Source organism: Protopterus annectens, chromosome 10.part0 (genome assembly GCF_019279795.1).
Source record: "Protopterus annectens isolate FY-2018-M chromosome 10.part0, PAN1.0, whole genome shotgun sequence".
Classification (NCBI taxonomy): Eukaryota; Metazoa; Chordata; order Ceratodontiformes; family Protopteridae; genus Protopterus; species Protopterus annectens.
The window spans coordinates 1097116791-1097140638 of NC_056744.1; the positions used below are offsets into that span (position 1 = coordinate 1097116791).

The following is a 23848-nucleotide window of genomic DNA, read 5'->3' on the forward strand; positions in this document are numbered from 1 at the left end:
GTGCCTAATGATGTTGATACTATCAATAGGAGTGACGAATGTAATACTAATAGAAGTTCTTTCAGTAACTCTGGTAGTAGTTCTGATACTGTTCCTATAATGTCTGACATATGTCCAGGAATTTCACCCTCTGTCAATCAAAGGGTTGGAACTGTACCTTTAAATAATTGTGATGAACCAGTGGTTAGGAAAAAGACCCCTAATGATAAACCAACCACAATCCCTCCTGCCTTGATTATTGGTTCCAATTTACCTGCCCCTTTCCCGATAGCGAATACATCGCATCTAGGGAGATGGAGGTCTCAGAGCAGAGGCAGGAACAAACGGAAGGGGTCGGGAGGGGAGCACTCAGGACCCAACCTGAAGAAAATGTGGGAGAAAGTAGGGTAAAGCTAGTAGTTAATTTATCAAATAGAGCATTGAGTGTTTATGAGGATGAAGTTTTAAACAAAGGATTAAGTTTTATTCCTACCCGTGATAGTGACATTACAGACTCGATACTAGATATAAAAATGTTTGTTAGGAAGGTGCAGTTGAGGTTAGATTTTGGAAATCAGAATGGTGTAGAAATGCCAGAAGGTTTAGAGAGGTTTCGTCCTAATAGTTTATATACACCGGTTATACATCCGCTATTGGATACTTTTTCTAGAATGGTGGAAAATGATTTATATAAATATTATAATGGAAAAAGACATTCTGGTTTAAATAATCGTAGATTCAACCTTAGTTATCTACAAAGACAAGCACTGAATAACCTTAAGGATGACCACTCAATTGTCATCAGACTGGCAGATAAGGGCGGTCCGGTGGTAATTCTGGACACGATGGGATATGTGAATAATATGACACTTATGTTAAGTAATGAAGGGTTTTATGGTAATATAAGCTTGCAAGAGGTTGGTGTAAAAGTTTTTCAAGTTTATGACACGTTAGATGACTTATATAAAAGCTCTATTATTTCGAATACACTGTTTGAATACCTTAAAGTAAGTAATCCCCTTATACCAGTCATACAGGGTCTTCCAAAGATACATAAGTCTTTGGTAGAGCCACCCATGAGACCGATAGTAGCTGGACAAGGGTGGCTAACTGAACCCTTTTCTATTCTACTGGAGTTCTTTTTAAGACCCTTAGTAGACACTAATAGATATATACTAAAGGACAGTAAACAATTTTTACTTAATCTTTATGAGTATACTAGGTCACTAGATGACCATGAACCATACATCCTAGTGACCTTGGACGTAGTAAGTGTGTTCACGGTTATTCCTAATGGTGAAGGTCTGCTGAGGTTACAGTGTTATATGAGAAACAATTCAGATTTTGATGATAAAACCATTGATATTCTCTCCCTTTATTTGGAAATAGTTCTTGAAAATAATGTGTTTATTTTTGGAGATAAAATCTATATACAGAAGGATGGCGTAGCTATGGGCATGTCTTGTGCCAATAGCTACACCAACATTGTGATGGCTGATTGGGAAGAGAACTCTTTATTCCCCCTTGCCAGTTTTAAGGAGTACGTAGGTTATTACAGACGTTTCGTAGATGATCTTTCCCTTATTTGGAAGGGGGATGAGGCTTCACTATTAGAATTTGTGGATTCTTTGAATGGACTTACAGGGTTTCTTAAATTTACTTTGAATTATTCCTTATCGAATTTGTCATTTTTTGATGTTAATATATGCAGATTACCTAGCGGGTTACTGAATACTTCAGTGCATAGGAAGACATGTTTTAGGAACACACTCTTACATCGCCATAGCATGCACCCTAGGTTTGTATTTGAAAATGTAATGAAAGGACAGTTTATGAGAGCATCTAGACTTAATCCCTGTCCTATGGGGTATTCACGAGAAATTGATGCACTCAAGAAAAGACTGTTGGATAGATATTATGGATCTAGAGAGATAGATAGAAATAGAAGGACAGTTGATCAACTTAGGGGTAATGTAGCGAAACCCTATTTTTCTGAATGGGAAGGTATTGAATCTACGTCAACAATAGTGAGAACTGAGAATTTAAGGTTATCCCTGTATTTTACTAGAGATGTTAGTATGATAAGGGATATTGTCCATAAGCATTGGGAGGTATTGGGTCTGGATGATGAACTATTTAATATAGTAGGTTTATGTCCGAGTTTTGTTTATAAAAATAAACAAAACTTGAAAAGAACTCTCTGTCATAGATCTGTTTGTACACCTGCAGTTAGAATGAAAGGGGATTACAACACTGTACCTTGTCAACAGTGTAATCAATGTAAATATATAGATGTTAGAAAACATTTTCTGCACCCTGCAACTGGTGTTGAATATAATTTTAATACCTGTACTTGCTGTATCAGTTCTAATGTTGTGTATATTGCTCGATGCATCTCCTGTTTAGCGTTTTATATAGGTAAAACGTGTAGGCAACTTAGGGAGCGCATCAGAGAACATGTTTATAGTATTAGGACTGCATCTGAACATAATGCCCTTGCGAAACATATTGGAAATATGGGAGCAGACCATTATTTTACATTTAGTGTGCTACAGCAGGTGTTTCCTAGTCTTAGAGGGGGGAATGTAGATGCTTACCTGCAAGAATGTGAGTTAAGGTGGATAATTAGGTTTAGAGCGGATAGGTCCCCTGGTCTGAATGGCAAGGTACAAGTGAAACCTATGTTACGTAGGAAAAGATTGTTTAGACCACATTAGGTGGTTGTATATATATTTCCTACATTTTTATGGTTCTATAACCTGTTTGTTTATATATATATATGTTTTGTTTATCTTTGAGAGAAGTTTTAAAAACTTTTTTATAAGTTTTTATTAGTGATTTATGTATGCTGTTTTAATATGCTTCACCTGATTTTTAATTAATTTGTTTGGACCTATCAGCTTCCTCCCATCTGTATATATATTTGTGTATGGATGTATTAGCACTGTTGAAGTTTGATAAAGCCTTTGGGTGAAAGCGCTTACTTGCTAGCGAATAAACTTTTTAACTTTTGGAGTACTTGCTGCCTTCGTTCTTGTTGTTTGGGAAACATTAAGTGATTGGAAAAAACTGAATAGTTCGTGGCCATTCTCTACCTGCATGTGGATTGTCTTATTTATTATTTTATTCTTGGATGCAGGAGCGTTTGTCTCTCTTTTGGTGTTGTGCCTTTTGATTTTCCACTTAGTCCAAGAAGCACCTATAAGCACTGCACTTTAAATATATTATTATATTGCCTGATTTAGTCCTTAGTCCATGAAGCGCCTTTAAGCACTGCACCTTAAGTATAGTATTATATTGCCTGATTTAGTCCTTAGCCCAAAAAGAACCTTTAAGCACTGCACCTTAAATATAGTATTATAATGCCTGATTTAGTCCTTAGTCCAAAAAGCACCTTTAGTTGCCCTCTTTTAACCGCTTGTGTGTCACACACTCATGGCTCACCTAATGAAAGACCTGACATCATGGACATGCACCTTCCTAATTTCTAGTTTAGTGAACATGCATATCTTTAGACAATGTAGCAGTTGTCACATGTTCATTGAGAACCATTTAATCCTTAAAGAAACAAATACATAATGTGAGAGATGTATATACACAGTATCACTGGAGGAAAAACTCTCACATACAAGCACACAGAATAAAGATCAGTTTCTCAGAAACATACATCCTACACCCTCTGCACATATTATGTACCTTACGCATACAGCAACTTATGCTGCGGCACTTAAATGCAATCTTTGCAAACAACAAAGACCTCTCAGACAGTCTACCTGCAAAAATTATCCTCAATGAACCAAAAAACACTCATCAAAAGCAACACTTAACACTACACATACAGCCACACCCAATAGAGTCTTAACTTAAAATGACCATAAGGCAAGCCAATGCATTACTCAGGGCTATGGTCATAGTGGACTCCATTGTGGAACATACTGATGCCCCATTCAACAAGCTGGACAAAGAGAAAATAATGTTCAATTGCTTATCAGAAGACAGGATTTTCCAAATTACATATGCTCTCCAGTCACTGTGCTACATATGCCAGTATGACTCAGTTATAGTCATAGTCCATGTGGGTGTAAATGACCTGAGATGTACCTCACTAGACTACATGAAGAGAGGCATTAGGGAGCTCTCAGACTGGTACGTGCCTAGCACTAAGCAGCATTTTGCCTACCAAACTGGTGCTTATCTCAAGTGTTATTTATCTGGGATACAACATATGTTACGTGTGTTATGAAGGACAATCGATGAGTTAACATTTTTCTGGGGTTTTGGCAGTGTTCTATATTAAAAAGAAAAAGAAAGATGGGCTGTAATAAAACTAATTGTTTCCCTAAATGTAATACATGGATTACTACTGGGAATTTTTGGATGGAAGGGCAGACAGACATACCTATCAAGTATACATATTTTTGCCTCATATTTTTGGCATGTTCTTCATAAAATTAGTAGTTTTCTGGCAAATCACTGAAGATTGAGGTGAGTAAATATTGAGATACATTTGGGTTTTAGACTTCTAAACATATATCTAAATATATAAGAGTAAAATAAGAGGGCTGATGGACTGCTAAAATTAAGGGTAAGGGAGCTAGATCGAACAAAACAAGGAACATTACCCTGATTAATGGAACAAGCAAAAACTCTTAACCATACAGAGTACGTAAGAGCCAAGAAGGAAAATGGATGGGGAAGAAATTATATAAAAGTGAGTTTCGGTGATGTATGAGGGAGCTGCTTATAGATACAGTTAAATAGCTAAAAATACAACATACATTATAGGAAGGGGGACTATTGGGAACAGCACGGATCCAGTGTCTTAGAGATGTCTCTTTATGTCTGGTACTGATACTCTTATGTGGTTCAGTTCTGTAGCTTAAGTTTGCTTGGGAGTAACAAGGCTTATGTACCTAGGAATAAAGAATGTGTGACAGGAGAGGTAAGATAGATAAAAAAAGACCACCAATACTATATAAATAGTTAGTTATAATTCGAAAATTAGCAATGACAATAAAGTAGTAGTATTTCAGTTTGGGAGTAATTGTTATCATTGTATTTAATACATTTAAAGGACATTAAAGAAGGGAAGGAGGCTGGGAAAAGGAGAAGGTGGTTATCAGTGGGAATGGAATAGAACTGAGTTCAGAAGATAACAGAGTGCCTATGCAGAAGTAAGTTCTGTACCAAAAACAAATCAAGGTAAGACAGCAAAATCAGACAGGCAATAACATAATATATCATGGACCTCTGGTATATCTGCAAACATAAATACATAGAGGAGAAGTTCACCACAGCGTATTCAACTACAACAGGCATGTCTGCTAACAACAATACTGACTGGCTAACTTTTCATTACTTACTTAATTTCAAATCTAGGTACATAAATTACAGTGTTTAATAGCTTTAATAAATGCAATCCAGAATGCTCTCAGTCACTATTACAGGTGAGTTATCCACTTAATAGGAGATCTATCCGCTGGAAAAAAATATATATCTGGTTAACATAGGAAAGCAAACACACATAATCAAACATATACTGCTGAAATACATCCAAATGTTCTAATACGTAGTACAAGTCAGTCGCCACCAAGCAAAACACGCTGGTGTTGCAGTGTACATTTAGACTTAGATTGCATGAGTACACTAAAGAAATATGAGGATGCAATTGTAAATTGTACCTTCAAACCAATTCAAGTCTATGCAAACTCCATGAAATAACAAGATAAGAAATTAAGAAATGTACATGTTTGAGTGAAAACCTGTTCCAACTATCCAACTTCAGCACTCCGCTGCAGGAAGAAGAAGACTCAGACTGTATTCACAGTTTAAAAAGCACAGCAAACCCGTATATTCTCCATTGACTGGCATCTACACCACTCCTTTTAATGCACCATTATAAAACGAAAATGCAAGCTTTGCTTTAAGACAAAATATGATGGTAGCCACTCCATAAGCTATTCCTTTCACTGCAGCATTGCTTGCAGATAACAATAAAAATAAAATATCAGAAAACAACATGAGACCAGATACTAATATTTGGAGTTCAACTTCTGATATTGAGCATTTAAAAGCATTCTAAAGCTTAGATTTTCTTTGAATCTTGAAAAATTTTAAGTTTTTTTAAATGAGCTGACTGTAATGAAAGCAATCATGAAATAATGCATGAATATATGAAGAACATGCAGGTATAATGAAGATAAAAATGAAATACATACGAATGTAGTCCATGAAGCAAAGAATGGTGACAACAGTGGTATGCATGTGAAACTAATGACAAAAGAAAAGAAAACACATTCAGTGTATAAAATGATCAAAATTATTTGTGAAAACATTATGACAACAGACTCTAGACTGATTTGGCATCTGTTTCTTTTTTTCGTTAGAGCTGGCAGTTAATAAGTTTGTTTGTTAATAAAGTCTTGCTTCCTCTGTTTCCTCTAGCATTATAAAGTACTCACACAATTACAAATGGATAAAAGAAAGACATGACATAAATAGCAAACTCATTTTATTAAAAAATAAAACTTCTAGCTCCTTAGCATAAAAGCCTTCAAAGGAAGTAACATTATTAACAAGCTATATACATTATGTAGGTATATACATGCATATACAATGAACAATTAAAATGCTTGCAATAAAGACCATATAATCAAATGTCTAAACATTACATTAATATATATATATATATATATATATATATATATATATATATACACACACACACGCACACACACACACATATATATATATATATATATATATATATATATATATATATATATATATATATATACATACAAACATATATATGGGTTACTGACAACTGGTAAAGCATTCCAATTATCAAATGGGAAAAAAATCCAGTACAATTGATCAAAAAATCAAATACATTAGCTTTCTTCTGTTTGAGATTATAGTGCAGTGTGGATTGGGAAATGTGCCTTTTCCTCACTGTAGTTTGACCTCAGAGTTGGTAGATATAATTAGCACTGGTGTGGGGGGGTGTAGGGGGGTGTGGGGGTGCAGGAGGGCTTGCTCCCCATGGAAAAATCAATGTTTTTCTTTTTGTTTGATTTTTGATAGGCTGCTGACCAGCCAGTCATGTTTGATCAGGTGCCCTTAGATATAGTGAATTTTAGACACAAACACACACACACGCACAGACACACATGCACACACACACACACACACACACACACACACACACATATATATATATATATATATATATATATATATATAAAAATCTTACTTCTCAATGAATGGAAATATAATGATTTATATTAATAATGTAAAAGAATATTTGTAGAACTTTGACCCTATAGAAGAAATTGTATTTTTATACTGCATTAATAATTAATATCTAAACAATATGTAAACAGAACTGTTAAATGAAAAACCTGTCCACTGAATCATGTTTAATCCAAAACTCTTTGTCTTGTAGACATTATATAAGGAACTTTAGACCAAAACCAAAGTGCAGAAGTAGAATCCAATGAGGTCACCAAAGTATTTACTCAACAGATGACAGTGTATTAGAAAAATAAAGGTAAGACCTAGGCCCTTCTTCAGCCGCTGTACACTTGTTTTTATATTACTTCAAGACACAGGAAATGTAATTGGCAGACAAATTTAAATCCAACCCTTTATTTTTTTTAGTTATTTTTGTAATGTCAAACATCTGATGTAAAACAAATAGTAACTTTATAAAATAATGTATCTAAAGTTCTGCTTTCCTTGAAAGAAACAACATTTAGCTGCAATAACCATAAAAAAAAATGTGGGGGGGAGGGGGAGAAGGTCTGAGTCCACTGCATCTCCTAAGAGGGCGCTGACCCACACTGCTTGTTAACTAATATAATTTACGCAAAAAGTAAAACGCCGTAGGGGTAGAAAGAAATTACCCATCTGCAGTTCATCCTGGAATGAAAAGGGAGTGTTTGTAGGATTGGTCCTTCGGTCACTGCTTGATCTGACTAATTTCATGAATCATTGTTTGAATAATTTTAAGTCCCACAGCAAATCCACTATCTCTGCTAGAAGAATTCCCTAAGGCTTTACAGCCCATACTGTTTGCAATTTATATACATGTAATTGAAAACATTACTTTAAATTTGCAATGCTTGTGTAAAACAAACAAAACATTCTTATAAAAAGAAACTGCAACTGAAAGGAACAGATTCCAAAAAAAGTCAATGCAGCACAGTGGAACCACCTTCTGAAATGCAAATGCTGCCCTGAACAGTAAAATGAGTGGGGCACATGATCTCTGTTCTGCCTCAAACTTTTATACCATATCAAATTATGTAATTTTGAAACATGCAATACAAATGGATAACATTACAGCTCACAAGGTAGCCAACAGCATGAGAAGCCTCTTAAGCTACTGAGCCTATCAAATCTGTACAGTGAGCACAATATTTGGGAAGTATATGAATGTATGGTATGCAGGGGCTGAGATTACTCTATATGCACGCAAGTATTTGTGTGCGTGTGTGTGCGTGCGTGTGTGTGTGTGTGCGTGTGTGTGTGTGTGTGTCTGTGTGTGTGTGTGTTTGTATATATATGGTCTACTTCTGTTTGTCGAAAATATACTTTATCGAAGAACAGAAGTATGAACCCACTTCAGCAAAAATGCACTTTCGCAAATTACACTTTACCGAAGCACGGCACAGTGGGGGTAAGGGAATACACCCTTTTCCCCACTGTAGTGAGATCTCAGAGTTAGTATATTTAAGTAGCAGGGGTGTGGGGGGCACAGCCTCCCCCATGGGGGTGCAGGGGGGCTTGCCCCCCCTGCAAAAATGCGTTTGTAGTGTGTTTTATGTGTGGTTTTGTGCATCGGTAAAGTGTAATTCGCGAAAGTGCATTTCGCTAAATGCACTTTCGCTGAAGTGGGTTTGTACGTCTGTCCTTCGATAAAGTGCAATTTCAACAAACAGAAGTAGACCCACACACACACACACACACATATATATATATATATATATATATATATATATATATATATATATATAAAAAACTGTAGCATGTGATACCAAAATATAAGTTGTTTAATCCAGAGGGACAAACATGATCGAGGTAGACAGTTGATGAAAAATGGACAGTGTAGGCAAGGGAAAGAATCATGATTTGGCCAGGATTAGCTTTGCTTTAAATTTGCTGAACTGTGCTGAATATGGAGGTTTGAGATTTGGAAATATCATCTTTATTGAAATTACATGTGTAGCATAAGAACAGAGTTGTGAAAAATGCATATTTCTGGACAGAATATCTCAAACATTCTTGTGAAATATATTCAGTAAACTTATAGTCTGGTGGATGACGTTTCTGAAGCATAATGCAGTATTAATCCACATTCTATATGTAAACATTTAAATAAATATTAACACGTATAAAGCATTACACTACAAAATTACATCCTCTGTTTTTATTTCACTGCTTGTAGGGTTGCCTGGTAAAATCCACAAATGTATAATACAAGGGATTATGCACTGCAGATCTAGACAGAGGAAAGTACTTTTTTTTTTAATTAAATGTTTCAGTGTCACGGTCTTTCATTTGTGGAGTGTCTTTACCACACATTTTGCTGTCTTCAGTATATCTACCTCAGTAACTGGGCAAAATGTAATGTATGTATGTATCTATATATATATATATATATATATATATATATATATATATATATATATATATATATATAGGACTTGTGAACGAAAGTTCAAAAGCCCAAATCCATTACCACTGAACACACTTTAACGAAAGCGCTTTCATTGAAAAAGAAAAATCTACTTGAATGCAGGGGGGCAAGCCCCCATGCACCCCCACACCCCCCCTACTTTAATATTCTCACTCCGAGGTCATACTACAGTGGGGAAAAGGGAATCTTCCCTTATGGCACCGTAGTACGACTGGAACAATAAGCATACTTACGAGAAAGTGCTGCTTCCGTGAACAGCACTTTCGCGCAAGTATGCTCACCAAATTTGGATTTGGTGAAAGATGCAGTCGAGCATCTGTACGGATCCCATATATATATGTATATATATATATATATATATATATATATATATATATATATGCACATCATAACATATTTATTTATTTATTTGTTTGCAGTTTGTTGATTGGATAAGTAGATTAGTCTGTTGTTTATTTTCAGCCATGACATGGGCTCAGAATTACAGAATATAACATGAGTACAATACATACATGCATAGATCAAACACAACAAATAATAAAAATAAAAATATGCATTCAATATGAGGAAAATTCAACAAACATGCATTGCTAGCAGTTAGTAAAAGCCGAACCAAATATTTATATATTTACATTATTTCAGTACATTCACTTACTATGAGTCAGAAGGTAGTTTCCTTCCAGTAATCAGACGTTCAAAGAAAAATAAAAAACAAACTAACCATAAAAAAGCAAAACCGGAGGGCTGCTGTGTGCAAAAAACCAGGAAATCTTTCTTTTGCTCGAGAACATGTTCACATTTACTATTCTCATGGTTAGGAATGCAGAGCACATTTACTATTCTCATGGTTAGGAATGCAGAGCACATTTACTATTCTCATGGTTAGGAATGCAGAGCACATTTACTATTCTCATGGTTAGGAATGCAGAGGTGACTAAACTGATTGGTTCAGAGTAACAGGAGAGACTGCTTTGTGCATAACATTAGTCCCCCTATTGATACGCTGTAGAAGACTGTATCTGGTTTTCTTTTCTGTACATGACTTTCTATACATCAGGACTTGAAGTTCTACTACAAAAAGGTGGCAATCGCTGTGACACTCACGCACTGGCCCTGCAATCAAGGAGCCTCAATCCTCACCACTAACACCAGTGAGGGGCGTCCATATAGGGAAAGGATAATAAATACACACACAGTAAAGTACAATTTCCCTTAAGAGCACACAGAGATCACAGTCAGTCTGGGGCCGGTTTCTCCCTTTCTCTCCAGGTCCCCAGTCAGATTCCCCACTGGCACAGCTATAGGGTCCAGATCTCAGCCTAGTGTGCAAGCTCAAACCTCCAACACCCTCTCTGTCCGACCAGTGCTTTGTTTCCATGCCCAAGTAGCTGACACACACACACACGCACACACACACACACACACACACACACACACACACACACACACACACACACACACACACACACACACACACACACACACACACACACACACACACACACACACACACACACACACACACACACACACACTTTGAGATACGAGTTATATACAGCCACACAGATTCTCCTGGGGAAGGCTGGCACAGATTCTCCAGCTGTGTCCTTTTTACCCAGATTATACGGTAGATATCACTGCCACCACACAGCTAATATTTATTAGCTACTCAAAGGCCCTTATTAAAGGGTGTCCAGTTATTACTGTGCAATATTATTATCCAAATGGTAAGTGTGACTGCACAACAAAGCTTATTTGGAGTGACTTAATACAGTATCACTATATACATGCAATGTACTCATAGAGCTTACGTTATCTCTACACAAAACAGCCACAGTTGAAAGATTTAAAAATATTTAATAATAATAAAAACACAAGATAATACTTCTTACTACACAGCGCTAGTCAAGACTTGGTGAGTTGGATGTTCTCAAGACAAATGCTCTAATGTTCTCATTCTTTCTGTCCTTAAATTGATAACACATTACCACTGATTCATTTCAGATTACATCATTTCTTTCTGGTTCCCAGGCTAACAGACTCTCAGAGGTTAATGGCCCCGTTGATCTTGCAGCTGGTCAGGAACCAGAGCAATAAAAAAAATTAAACATGCAAATTTTAGCCATTAACTCTGGCCTCAAAACAATAGTGAGAATTCCTTCTTCCAGACATATCGGATCCAAGTTTTGACATCAAAGAACTGACTTGTCAGCTTTGTTACAGCAGAGTGCACTGTTGTTACATTTTTGCAGTTCCACATTTAACACCATTTTTTCCCATTTAAGAGAACAAGCCTGTGGCTTATATTAATATTTACAAATGAAAGAATTATCTACTAAATTCTATCTGGCTAGGCTGGCAGCCTTCACCTATCTTCACACATCTCCCCCTGGAGAACTGAAGTTAGTTTTTCATCTGACCCTTGAGAAATGTTGCTTGAGAGGGTTAGGTCTATCTGAGTATACCTTACCCCATTCCCTGTCTTGACAGCCCATCTGCGTTGGCATTGCTAATCCCACTGCGGTGCTGCACTGACATATCATATGCTTGCAACCCTAGGCTCCATCTTAGCAACTTGGCATTTTGCTGGCTGTCTCTGTTTAACCATGTCAGATCTGTGAGAGGAGCAGCTATGGTACTATATCTGGGGATGAACTTTCTGTAGTACCCTGCTGTCCCTAAGAATGCCCTCACCTTCTTTTTGGTAACAGGTGCAGGCCATGCCTGAATGGCTTCTACTTTGGAAGGTACTGGCCTGATCTTACCACTCCCCACTCTATTTCCTAGGTAGAAGACTTCTGCCATACCAACCTGACATTTGCTTGGCTTAATGGTCAACTCTGCCCTCTGTAGTCTACCTAGAACCTCCCTGACATGTTGAAGGTGCTCCTGCCAGGAATGGCTGCAGATGGCAATATCATCCAGGTAAGCAAAGGCAAACCCTTCTGCTCCTGCTAGGATATGATCTACCAGCCTCTGGAAAGTCGCTGGGGCATTTTTCATCCCAAAGGGCATCTTTGTGAATTCATACAAGCCAAAAGGAGTCACAAAGGCTGACTTCTCTTTAGCAGTGGGAGTCAAGGGCACCTGCCAGTAATCCTTGTTAAGATCAATGGTTGTAAGATACTTAGCCCTACTCAGCTGCTCTAGGGCCTCATCTGTCCTAGGCATAGGGTAAGCATCTGACTCTGTGTGACTATTTAATTTCCTGTAGTCCACACAGAACCTGGTGCTGTCATCCTTCTTTGGCACCAGCACCGCTGGGGAGACCGAGGGATTGTTGGACTCTTGAATCACCCCTAGTTCCAACATCTCCTGTATCTCCTCCCTCAGAGTTTGCTTGACTCCCTCAGGCATGCTATAAGGGGCCTGCCTAATAGGCCTTTGGGGTTCTGTATCCACCTGTTGCTGCACTAGTTGGGTGCACCCTGGTTTCCCAATGAACATGCCCCCAAACTCCTGTAACACTGCTCGAATTTCTCAAACTTGGGTAGGAGATAGCTGCTGGGACATTGCTACCCCTTCCACTGAGGTGTCAGTCTGAGCCTCACTGAGATGATCAGTCACCAGATCTCCCTCAGACTCCTCCTGTAAGCCACTGCAAATGCTTAGCACAAGGGCCTGCCTATCATGGTAAGGTTTCATCATGTTAACATGGTACAGTTTGTGCCCCTGCCTCCTGCCTAGCAGTTCCACCATGAAGTTAACATCACTTACCTTTCTTACCACCTTGTAGGGTCCCTCCCAAGCTGCATGTAGCTTGCTGTGTCTGACAGGAATGACAACCATTACCTGCTGCCCAACAGCATACTCTCTGTCTTGAGCATTCCTTTCATACCACACCTTTTTCTGTTGTTGGGCTTCTGACAGGTTCTCCTGGGCCAAGCCCATGAGTCCCTTGAGCCTTGTCCTGAGGTCTAGGACATATGCCACAACAGACTCTTGTGAGGTTCGCACTCACCTTCTCACTCATCTTGAATTAAATCTAGAGGTCCCCTCATCCTTTGCCCATACTGCAACTCAAAGGAAAATAAACCTGTGGATTACTGGGGAACCTCTCCGTAAGCAAACAACAGATGGAGCAAATATTTATCCCACTCCCACTTAAACTGGTCTGCAAATGCCCGGAGCATGGACTTGATTGTAGAGTTTAACCTCTCAACCAGACCACACCACTACAGGGGAATCTCCCACTCCTGCACTGTAGCAGGATCTCCGCTATCATTTGTCAGCCTTTCAAACGTTTGCTCATATGGTGTCGACCATATGAGTTTCGAACATTTGAAAGTTCGAACAAATGAAGGGCTCCTATATATATATATATATATATATATATATATATATATATATATATATATATTTTATTATTATTATTTTACATTTGTTTTCCGGGCTAGTCTAACTGGATAACATGTCCATTTTCAGTAGAGGCCCGGGGAGATAAGCTCCTAGATAGGACAATGAAATTAACACAATCACAACTAATGACACGAGACAAATACAAACTATTTACAGTACCTATTTCAGGTTATCACAGTAATATTTAGAGTGAAGAATACAGGCATAACAAAGGAATGATAATACAATCAAGGTATGCTAGAGATAGTTTAGAAAATTAGTTTAATAAGGAGGTGATGATGTGTGTGAGTAGTCAGGGCAGGAAGAGAAAAGTATTTGGAGGCACATATAGACTAGTCAGGTTTGGAGCATGGGCATAACCAGTGAGTTTTGAGGAACAATTTCAATTTATTTTTGAAACAGGATAGTGAGGGAAGTGTGGAGAGTTCATTTGGGAGGAGATTCTTCCTACTATATTAAAAAAAAGTGAGTCACCAGCCTTGTTGTTTGTTTTAGTAGTATGTATTAGAAGTTTCTGAGAAGACCTTAAGGATTCCAGGTTTTTATAGGGAGTGATAAGTGTGGACAGAATAGGTGTTTTGGAAGGTTTGTAAAGAGTGTTGTGGGCTATAGTTAGTTGATGGAATTTAATTAGATTTTGAAGTTCGAGCCATCCTAGTTGCTTTAAATTAAGGCAGTGATGGGTTCTAAATGGGTTGCCTGTTGCAAATCTTGCAATGTTATTGTAGGACATTTCCAATTTGTTAAGATTATTTTTAGATAGGTTAGTAAAAATAGGAGAGGCATAAAGAAGAGAAGATATTAGATGAGTGTGTGCTATAATGGTTCGTGCTGAAGGTAGGAGAAAGGATTGTATCCTATAGAGAGAGCCTAGCTTTTTGTTGACTGTTTTTATAGTGTTGTTTATATGGATGTCAAAGTTCAGATTATTGTCAATGGTGACAACTAATAGTTTGGTGGTTGGTTCAGGGGATATAATAGTGTTATTGGTAGTGTTTACTGAGAAATCCATTGGGAGGGACTTCTTAGAAGGAGAGAAAAGGAGGAGTTTAGTCTTTTTGGCATTTAGGAGAAGGCATCTATCTGTGAACCATTTCTCAACTGTATTAAATACTTGTTGGGTAAGATAGAGAAGTTCTGGAGAAGAGGGAGCTGAGCATATCAGTGTAGAGTCGTCCGCATATTGTATGCATGTAGCTTGGGGGATGGCAAGGTAAAGGTCATTGATGAATATTGAAAAAAGTAGAGGTCCAAGGATGGAGCCTTGAGGGACACCCAGGTTGATGGGCAGGTGGGTAGAGAAAGATTTGTGCCAAAGTATGGCCTGTTGTCTTTTATCAAGGTAGGACTGGAACCATTTTATGGAGGATGTATCAAGTGACAGGGATTTTAGTATTTTGATGAGAATTTGGTGATTTACCAGGTCAAAAGCTTTAGACAGGTCAATAAATAGGGCTGAAGAGAGTTTGTTTAGGTTGCGGTTTTTGTTGATACAATCTGTGAAGGAAAGAAGGGCAGTAGTAGTGCTATGTGAAGGTCTAAAACCATGCTGACAGTTGGCTAGTAAGTTATTTTGTGTTAGATGGTCAAGTAACTGTCTGTGAATGCATTTTTCCATGATTTTTGCTAGAGGTGAGAGAAGGGCAATGGGGCGGTAATTGGAGAGTTCAGTGGATAGACCTCCTTTGTGGAAGGGGATAATATGGGAAATTTTCCATAGACTTGGGATATAACTTTCAGTAATAGTTCTATTGATTAGGATAGAAATAGGATAGGCAATGGCTTTGGCGGATAGTTGTAGGAATTCGGCAGGTAGTTGGTCTGCTGAGGGGGAGCATGGTTTCAGTTTCTGTAGAAGAGTTTGAATATAGGATGTTGGTATGGGTTGAAAGTGAAAAGTAGGGGGTGAGGTTGATTCATTGGAAGGTAGAGTGAAGTTATTAGGTGATAGTTGACTAGCTAGTGTTTGTATAGCATCAGTAAAAAAGGTATTAAAAGCATTTGCTACATTCATTGGTGTTTTGTCTTCAGTGTTTTGAGGGTTTGGAGTAGTGGATTGCCCAGGATGGAGTAGTTGGTTGATGCTAGACCAAAATTTCTGCGGCTTGTTAGGTAGGACTAAGTATCTTACAACCATTGATCTTAACAAGGATTACTGGCAGGTGCCCTTGACTCCCAGTGCTCTCTCTCTCTCTCTCTCTCTCTATATATATATATATATATATATATATATATATATATGTATACATATGGGTCAACTTTTATTAGTCAGAGTTACATTACTTCGACTAAGAAAAGTACGACCCGACTTCCGCGATAGTGCACTGAAGCAAAAGTGCACTTTCGTGAAAGCCACACAATGGGGACAACGAAATATATCATTTTCCCCACTGTAGTGCGATCTTGGAGTTGGTATATTTAAGTAGCGGGGGTGTGGGGGGATGGTGGGGTACAGTGGGGCTTGAACATTGTTTTGCAGATATATTTCCTTATCCCCACTGTATCGTGCTTCAGTGAATCGGCTTTTGCGAAAGTGCACTTTTGCTGAAGTGCACTTTCGCAGAAGTGGGGCCATACTTTTATTGTTCGAAATAATGTAATTTTCAACAAAAAAAGTAGACCGGTATACATATATGGATAAACAGAAATTGTGTTACTGTGCATAGTGGTCTCACACCAACAATGATTCTGCTGTGTAAATACAGGGGCAAAAGTAAAAAAAAAAAAAAAAACAGTCTGAACAAATAAACAAAACTCTTCTAATTATACATCTATGGATCAAAGCCACAAAGAAGCAGCCAAAAAAGAAAAAAACTGCATTCTAAAATTATAAAACACAAATTTGATGAGAATGATCCCTTGAAACTATATATATAAGAGAATGAAACAACCTAAGTGAAAAAAATCATACTGATATAACAAAAATAAATAAATAAATAAATAAACAAATAAATAAATAAATAAAAATAAAAAAAAATAATAAAAAAACATAAAACGTGTTACAGAGCTAAACATGTCTGTCTGAGCAGTGACAATCACTGCAAAGAGCTCTTGTCAGGGGACATAAACATTGAATGGTTGTACAAAGAAAGACCTCTTTGTCCAGCTGACATCTCTGTGATAGAAACATTATCCAGCTGATTGAACCTACCAGCTTACTGTGGACTCCCGGATCACAGAAATCCTGAGGGTCCAAACTATGAGCTATTATCCATTTCTACATAAACACTGTCTCTCTGCATAGAAAGCAGGACTTTATTTCATTCTCACTGTTCAGATACATGTCAATTTAGCAGTGTGTATAGTGATCAGTAAAATTCTTAAGAGTATCTTTGGGTGTACTGAAGCCTTCATCTCATTTAGGGTAATGTGAATGGACGTCTGTGAGAACAGCCAGCCAGAAGACTAAGTGAACTGCCAATGTATAACCTGAGCAGTCTATGGTCTGGAACACTACTGAGATTTGAAGGGGGAAGGACAAGCTTACAAAAAAGTTAAGAAGAGCCCATCACAACAGGTGCTCATAATCTCTATTATAAAGGGAATACATTTATGTCTTTTTTCTTTTCTTTTTTTTGCACTTTTATCTGATAACCATCTAACCCCTGTTGTGATAATTCATTCTTCTTCATCACCACAGAGTAGTTATCATTATCATTTCATCTAAGACGCCATGAGAGTTTATTTCTCCCATTCTTATAGTCCTAACCATGAGCCACAATGGGCCCATCCTTGCACATGACTCACTAAGGCAACAGTGTGCCCATCCTTCGACATGACTCACTAAGGCAGCAGTGTGCCCATCTTATACATGACTCACCAAGGCAGCAGTGTGCCCATCCTTCTCCATGACTCACTAAGGCAGCAGTGTGCCCATCCTTGTACATGACTCACTAAGGCAGCAGTGTGCCCATCCTTCTACATGACTCACTAAGGCAGCAGCATGCCCATCCTTCTCCATGACTCACTAAGGCAGCAGTGTGCCATCCTTCTACATGACTCACTAAGGCAGCTGTGTGCCCATCTGTGTACATGACTCACTAAGGCAGCAGTGCACCCATCCCTCTCCATGACTCATTAATGCAGCAGTGTTCCAGTCCTTTTACATGACTCACTAAGCAGCAGTGTGCCCATCCTTCTACATGACTCAATAAGGCAGCAGTGTGCCCATCCTTCTGCATGACTCATTAAGGCAGCTGTGTGCCCATCTGTGTGCATGACTCACTAAGGCAGCAGCATGCCCATCCTTCTACATGACTCATTAAGGCAACTGTGTGCACATCTGTGTACATGACTCACTAAGGCAGCAGTGTGCCCAGCCTTGTATATGACTCCCTAAGACAGCAGTGTGCCCATCCGTGTACATCACTCACTAAGGCAGCAGACTGACAATCCTTGAATATGATTCTGTAAGGCAGCAGTGTGCCCATCCTTGTACATGACTCACTAAGGCAGCAGTGTGCCCATCCTTGTACATGATTCACTAAAGCAGCAGTGTGCCCATCCTTCTCCATGACTCATTAAGGCAGCTATGTGCCCATCTGTGTACATGACTCACTAAGACAGCAGTGTGCCCATCCTTGTACATGAATCACTAAGGCAGCAGTGTTCCCATCCTTGTACATAAATCACTAAGGCAGCAGTGTGCCAATCCATGTATATGAATCACTAAGGCAGCAGTGTGCCAGTCCTTGTACATGACTCACCAAGGCAGCAGTGTGCCCATCTTTGTATATGAATCCCTAAGGCAGCAGTGTGCCCATCCGTGTACATGACTCAATAAGGCAGCAGTGTGTCCATCCTAGTACATGACTCACTATGACAGCAGTGTGCCCTTCCTTCTACATGACTCACTAAGGCAGCAGTGTGCCCATCCTTGTACATTACTCACTAAGGCAGCAGTGTGCCCATCCTTGCACATGACACACTAAGGCAGCAGTGTGCCCATCCTTCTACATGACTCACTAAGGCAGCAGTGTGCCCATCCTTCTACATGACTCACTAAGGCAGCAGTGTGCCCATCATTTTCCATGACTCATTAAGGCAGCTGTGTACCCACCTGTGTGCAGGACTCATGAAGGCAGCAGTGTGCCCATCCTTGTATATGACTCTCTAAGACAGCAGTGTGCCTGTCCTTCTCCATAACTTTTTAAGGCAGCTGTGTGCCCATCTATGTGAATGACTCAGTGAGGCAGCAGTATGCCCATCCTTGTACATGACTCAATAAGGCAGCAGTGTGCCCATCCTAGTACATGACTCACTATGACAGTAGTGTGCCCATCCTTCTACATGACTCACTACAACAGCAGTGTGCCCTTCCTTCTACATGACACACTAAGGCAGCAGTGTGCCCATCCTTGTACATTACTCACTAAGGCAGCAGTGTGCCCATCCATCTACATGACTCAGTAAGGCAGCCATGTGCCCGTTCTTGTACATGAATCATTAAGGCAGCAGTGTGCCCATCTGACTGCATGACTCACTAAAGCAGCTGTGTGCCCATCTGTGTACATGACTCACTAAGGCAGCAGTGTGCCAATCCTTCTACATGACTCAATAAGGCAGAAGTCTGTTCATCCTTCTACATGACTCACTACGACAGCAGTGTGCCCATCCTTCTACAAGACTCACTAAGACAGAAGTGTGCCCATCCTTCTCCATGACTCACTAAGGCAGCTATGTGCCCATCTGTGTACATGACTCACTAAGGCAGCAGTGTGCCAATCCTTGTACATGAATCACTAAGGCAGCAGTGTGCCCATCCTTGTACATAAATCACTAAGGCAGCAGTGTGCCAATCCATGTATATGAATCACTAAGGCAGCAGTGTGCCCATCCATGTACATGACTCACTAAGGCAGCAGTGTGCCCATCCTTGTATATGACTCAGTAAGACAGCAGTGTGTCCATCCTAGTACATGACTCACTGTGACAGCAGTGTGCCCATCCTTCTACATGACTCACTACGACAGCAGTGTGCCCATCCTTCTACATGACTCACTAAGGCAGCAGTGTGCCCATCCTTGTACATGACTCACTAAGGCAGCAGTGTGCCCATCCTTGTACATGACTCACTAAGGCAGCAGTGTGCCCATCCTTCTACATGACTCACTAAGGCAGCAGTGTGCCCATCCTTCTACATGACTCACTAAGGCAGCAGTGTGCCCATCCTTCTACATGACTCACTAAGGCAGCAGTGTGCCCATCCTTCTCCATGACTCATTAAGGCAGCTGTGTGCCCATCTGTGTGCATGACTCACTAAGGCAGCAGTGTGCCCATCCTTGTATATGACTCCCTAAGACAGCAGTGTGCCCGTCCTTCTCCATGACTCATTAAGGCAGCTGTGTGCCCATCTGTGTGCATGACTCACTAAGGCAGCAGTGTGTCCATCCTAGTACATGACTCACTACAATAGTAGTGTTCCCATCCTTCTACATGACACACTATGACAGCAGTGTGCCCTTCCTTCTACATGACACACTAAAGCAGCAGTATGCCCATCCTTGTACATTACTCACTAAGGCAACAGTGTGCCCATCCATCTACAAGACTCACTAAGGCAGCCGTGTGCCCGTTCTTGTACATGAATCATTAAGGCAGCAGTGTGCCCATCCTTCTACATGACTCACTAAGGCAGCAGTGTGCCCATCCTTCTCCATGACTCATTAAGGCAGCTGTGTGCCCATCTGTGTGCATGACTCCCTAAAGCAGCTGTGTGCTCATCTGTGTACATGACTCACTAAGGCAGCAGGGTGCCCGTCCTTCTCCATGACTCATTAAGGCAGCTGTGTACCCACCTGAGTGCATGACTCATGAAGGCAGCAGTGTGCCCATCCTTGTATATGACTCCCTAAGACAGCAGTGTGCCCGTCCTTCTCCATAACTCTTTAAGGCAGCTGTGTGCCCATCCTTGTACATGACTCAATAAGGCAGCAGTGTGTCCATCCTAGTACATGACTCACTACAATAGTAGTGTGCCCATCCTTCTACATGACACACTATGACAGCAGTGTGCCCTTCCTTCTACATGACACACTAAAGCAGCAGTATGCCCATCCTTGTACATTACTCACTAAGGCAACAGTGTGCCCATCCATCTACAAGACTCACTAAGGCAGCCGTGTGCCCGTTCTTGTACATGAATCATTAAGGCAGCAGTGTGCCCATCCTTCTACATGACTCACTAAGGCAGCAGTGTGCCCATCCTTCTCCATGACTCATTAAGGCAGCTGTGTGCCCATCTGTGTGCATGACTCACTAAGGCAGCAGTGTGCCCATCTGTGTACATGACTCACTAAGGCAGCAGTGTGCCCAGCCTTGTATATGACTCCCTAAGACAGCAGTGTGCCCATCCATGTACATGACTCACTAAGGCAGCAGTGTGCCCATCCTTGTACATGACTCTGTAAGGCAGCAGTGTGCACATCCTTGTACATGACTCACTAAGGCAGCAGTGTGCCCATCCTTCTCCATGACTCACTAAGGCAGCTGTGTGCCCATCTGTGTGCATGACTCACTAAGGCAGCTGTGTGCCCATTTGTGTACATGACTCACTAAGGCAGCAGTGTGCCCATCCTTCTACATGACTCACTAAGGCAGCAGTGTGCCCATCCTTGTACATGACTCTGTAAGGCAGCAGTGTGCCTATCCTTGTACATGATTCACTAAAGCAGCAGTGTGCCCATCATTCTCCATGACTCACTAAGGCAGCAGTGTGCTCATCCTTGTACATGACTCACGAAGGCAGCAGTGTGCCCATCCTTCTACATGACTCACTATGACAGCAGTGTGCCCATCCTTCTACTTGACTCACTAAGGCAGAAGTGTGCACACTGTTTTCCATGACTCATTAAGGCAGCTGTGTGCCCATCTGTGTACCTGGGTCACTAAAGCAGCAGTGTGCCTGTTCTTGTACATGAATAAGGCAGTGGTGAGCCCATCTTTGTACATGACTCACTAAGGCAGCAGTTTTCCCAGCCTTGTATATGACTCCCTAAGACAGCAGTATGCCCATCAGTGTACATGACTCACTAAGGCAGCAGTGTGCCCATCCTTGTACATGACTCTGTAAGGCAGCAGTGTGCACATCCTTGTACATGTCTCACTAAGGCAGCAGTGTGCCCATCCTTGTACATGATTCACTAAAGCAGCAGTGTGCCCATCCTTCTCCATGACTCACTAAGGCAGCAGTGTGCCCATCCTTCTCCATGACTCATTAAGGCAGCTGTGTGCCCATCTGTGTACATGACTCACTAAGGCAGCAGTGTGCCCATCCTTGTACATGAATCACTAAGGCAGCAGTGTGCCCATCCTTGTACATAAATCACTAAGGCAGCAGTGTGCCCATCCGTGTATATGAATCACTAAGGCACAGTATGCCCATCCTTGTACATGACTCACCAAGGCAGCAGTGTGCCCATCCTTGTATATAAATACCTAATGCACCAGTGTGGCCATCCATGTAAATGACTCACTAAGGCAGCAGTGTGCCCATCCATGTACATGACTCACTAAGGCAGCAGTGTGCCCATCCTTGTACATGACTCACTACGGCAGCAGTGTGGCCATCCTTGTAGATGAATCACTAATTCAGATGAGTTTCCATCATTGTACATGACTCACTAAGGCAGCAGTGTGCCTGCCCTTGTATCTTTTGCGGTACTGAAGCCTTCATCTCTTTTAGGGTAATGTGAATAGATGTCTGTGAGAACCGACAGCCTGAAGACTCTAAGTGAACTGCCAATGTATAACCTGAGCAGTCTATGATCTGGAACACTACTGAGATTAGAAGGGGGAAGGTGAAGCTTACAGAAAAGTTAAGAAGAGCCCATCACAAAATGTGTTCATAATCTCTGTTATAAAGGAAATGCATTTATGTCTTTTTTTCTTTTTTTTTGCACTTTTATCTGATAACCATCCAATCCCTGCTGTGACTACTCATTCTTTTTCATCACCACAGAGTAGTTATCATTATCATTTCATCCAAGAAGCCATGATAGTTTATTTCCCCCATTCTTACAGTCCTAACCTTGTGCCACCATGTGTCCATCCTTATACATGACTCACTAAGGCAGCAGTGTGCCTATCCTTGCACATGACTCACTAAGGAAGCAGTGTGCCCATCCTTCTAAATGACTCACTATGACAGCAGTGTGCCCATCCATCGACATGACTCACTAAGGCAGCAATGTGCCCATCCTTGTACATGACTCACTAAGGTAGCAGTGTGCCCATCCTTGTACATGACTCACTAAGGCAGCAGTGTGCCCATCCTTCTCCATGACTCACTAAGGCAGCAGTGTGCCCATCCTTCTACATGACTCACTAAGGATGCAGTGTGCCCATAGTTCTCCATGACTCACTAAGGCAGCTGTGTGCCCATCTGTGTACATGACTCACTAAGGCAGCAGTGTGCCCATCCTTCTACATGACTCACTAAGGCAGCAGTGTGCCCATCCTTCTACATGACTCATTAAGGCAGCTGTGTGGCAATCTGTGTGCACGACTCACTAAGGCAACTGTGTGCCCATTTGTGTACATGACTCATTAAGACAGCAGTCTGACCGTCCTTCTACATGACTCAATAAGGCAGCAGTATGCCCATCCTTCTCCATGACTCACTAAGGCAGCAGTGTGCCCATCCTTCTCCATGACTCACTAAGGCAGCTGTGTGCCCATCTGTGTACATGACTCACTAAGGCAGCAGTGTGCCCACCCTTCTCTATGACTCATTAAGGCAGCAGTGTGCCCATCCTTCTACATAACTCATTAAGGCAGCTGTGTGCCCATCTGTGTGCATGACTCAC

General features: G+C 40.4%; 1 protein-coding gene across 1 annotated transcript in view; it reads left to right on the top strand.

The window, feature by feature from the left end:
- Positions 1-293: 293 nt before the first annotated feature.
- Positions 294-23848, top strand: part of LOC122814243 (cytochrome P450 4A10-like) — a 338854-nt gene continuing 315299 nt past the window's right edge. Inside the window, exon 1 of the mRNA XM_044086842.1 lies at positions 294-986. Within this exon, the coding sequence (XP_043942777.1) occupies positions 294-986 (693 nt within the window). The remainder of the gene's footprint in view (positions 987-23848) is intronic.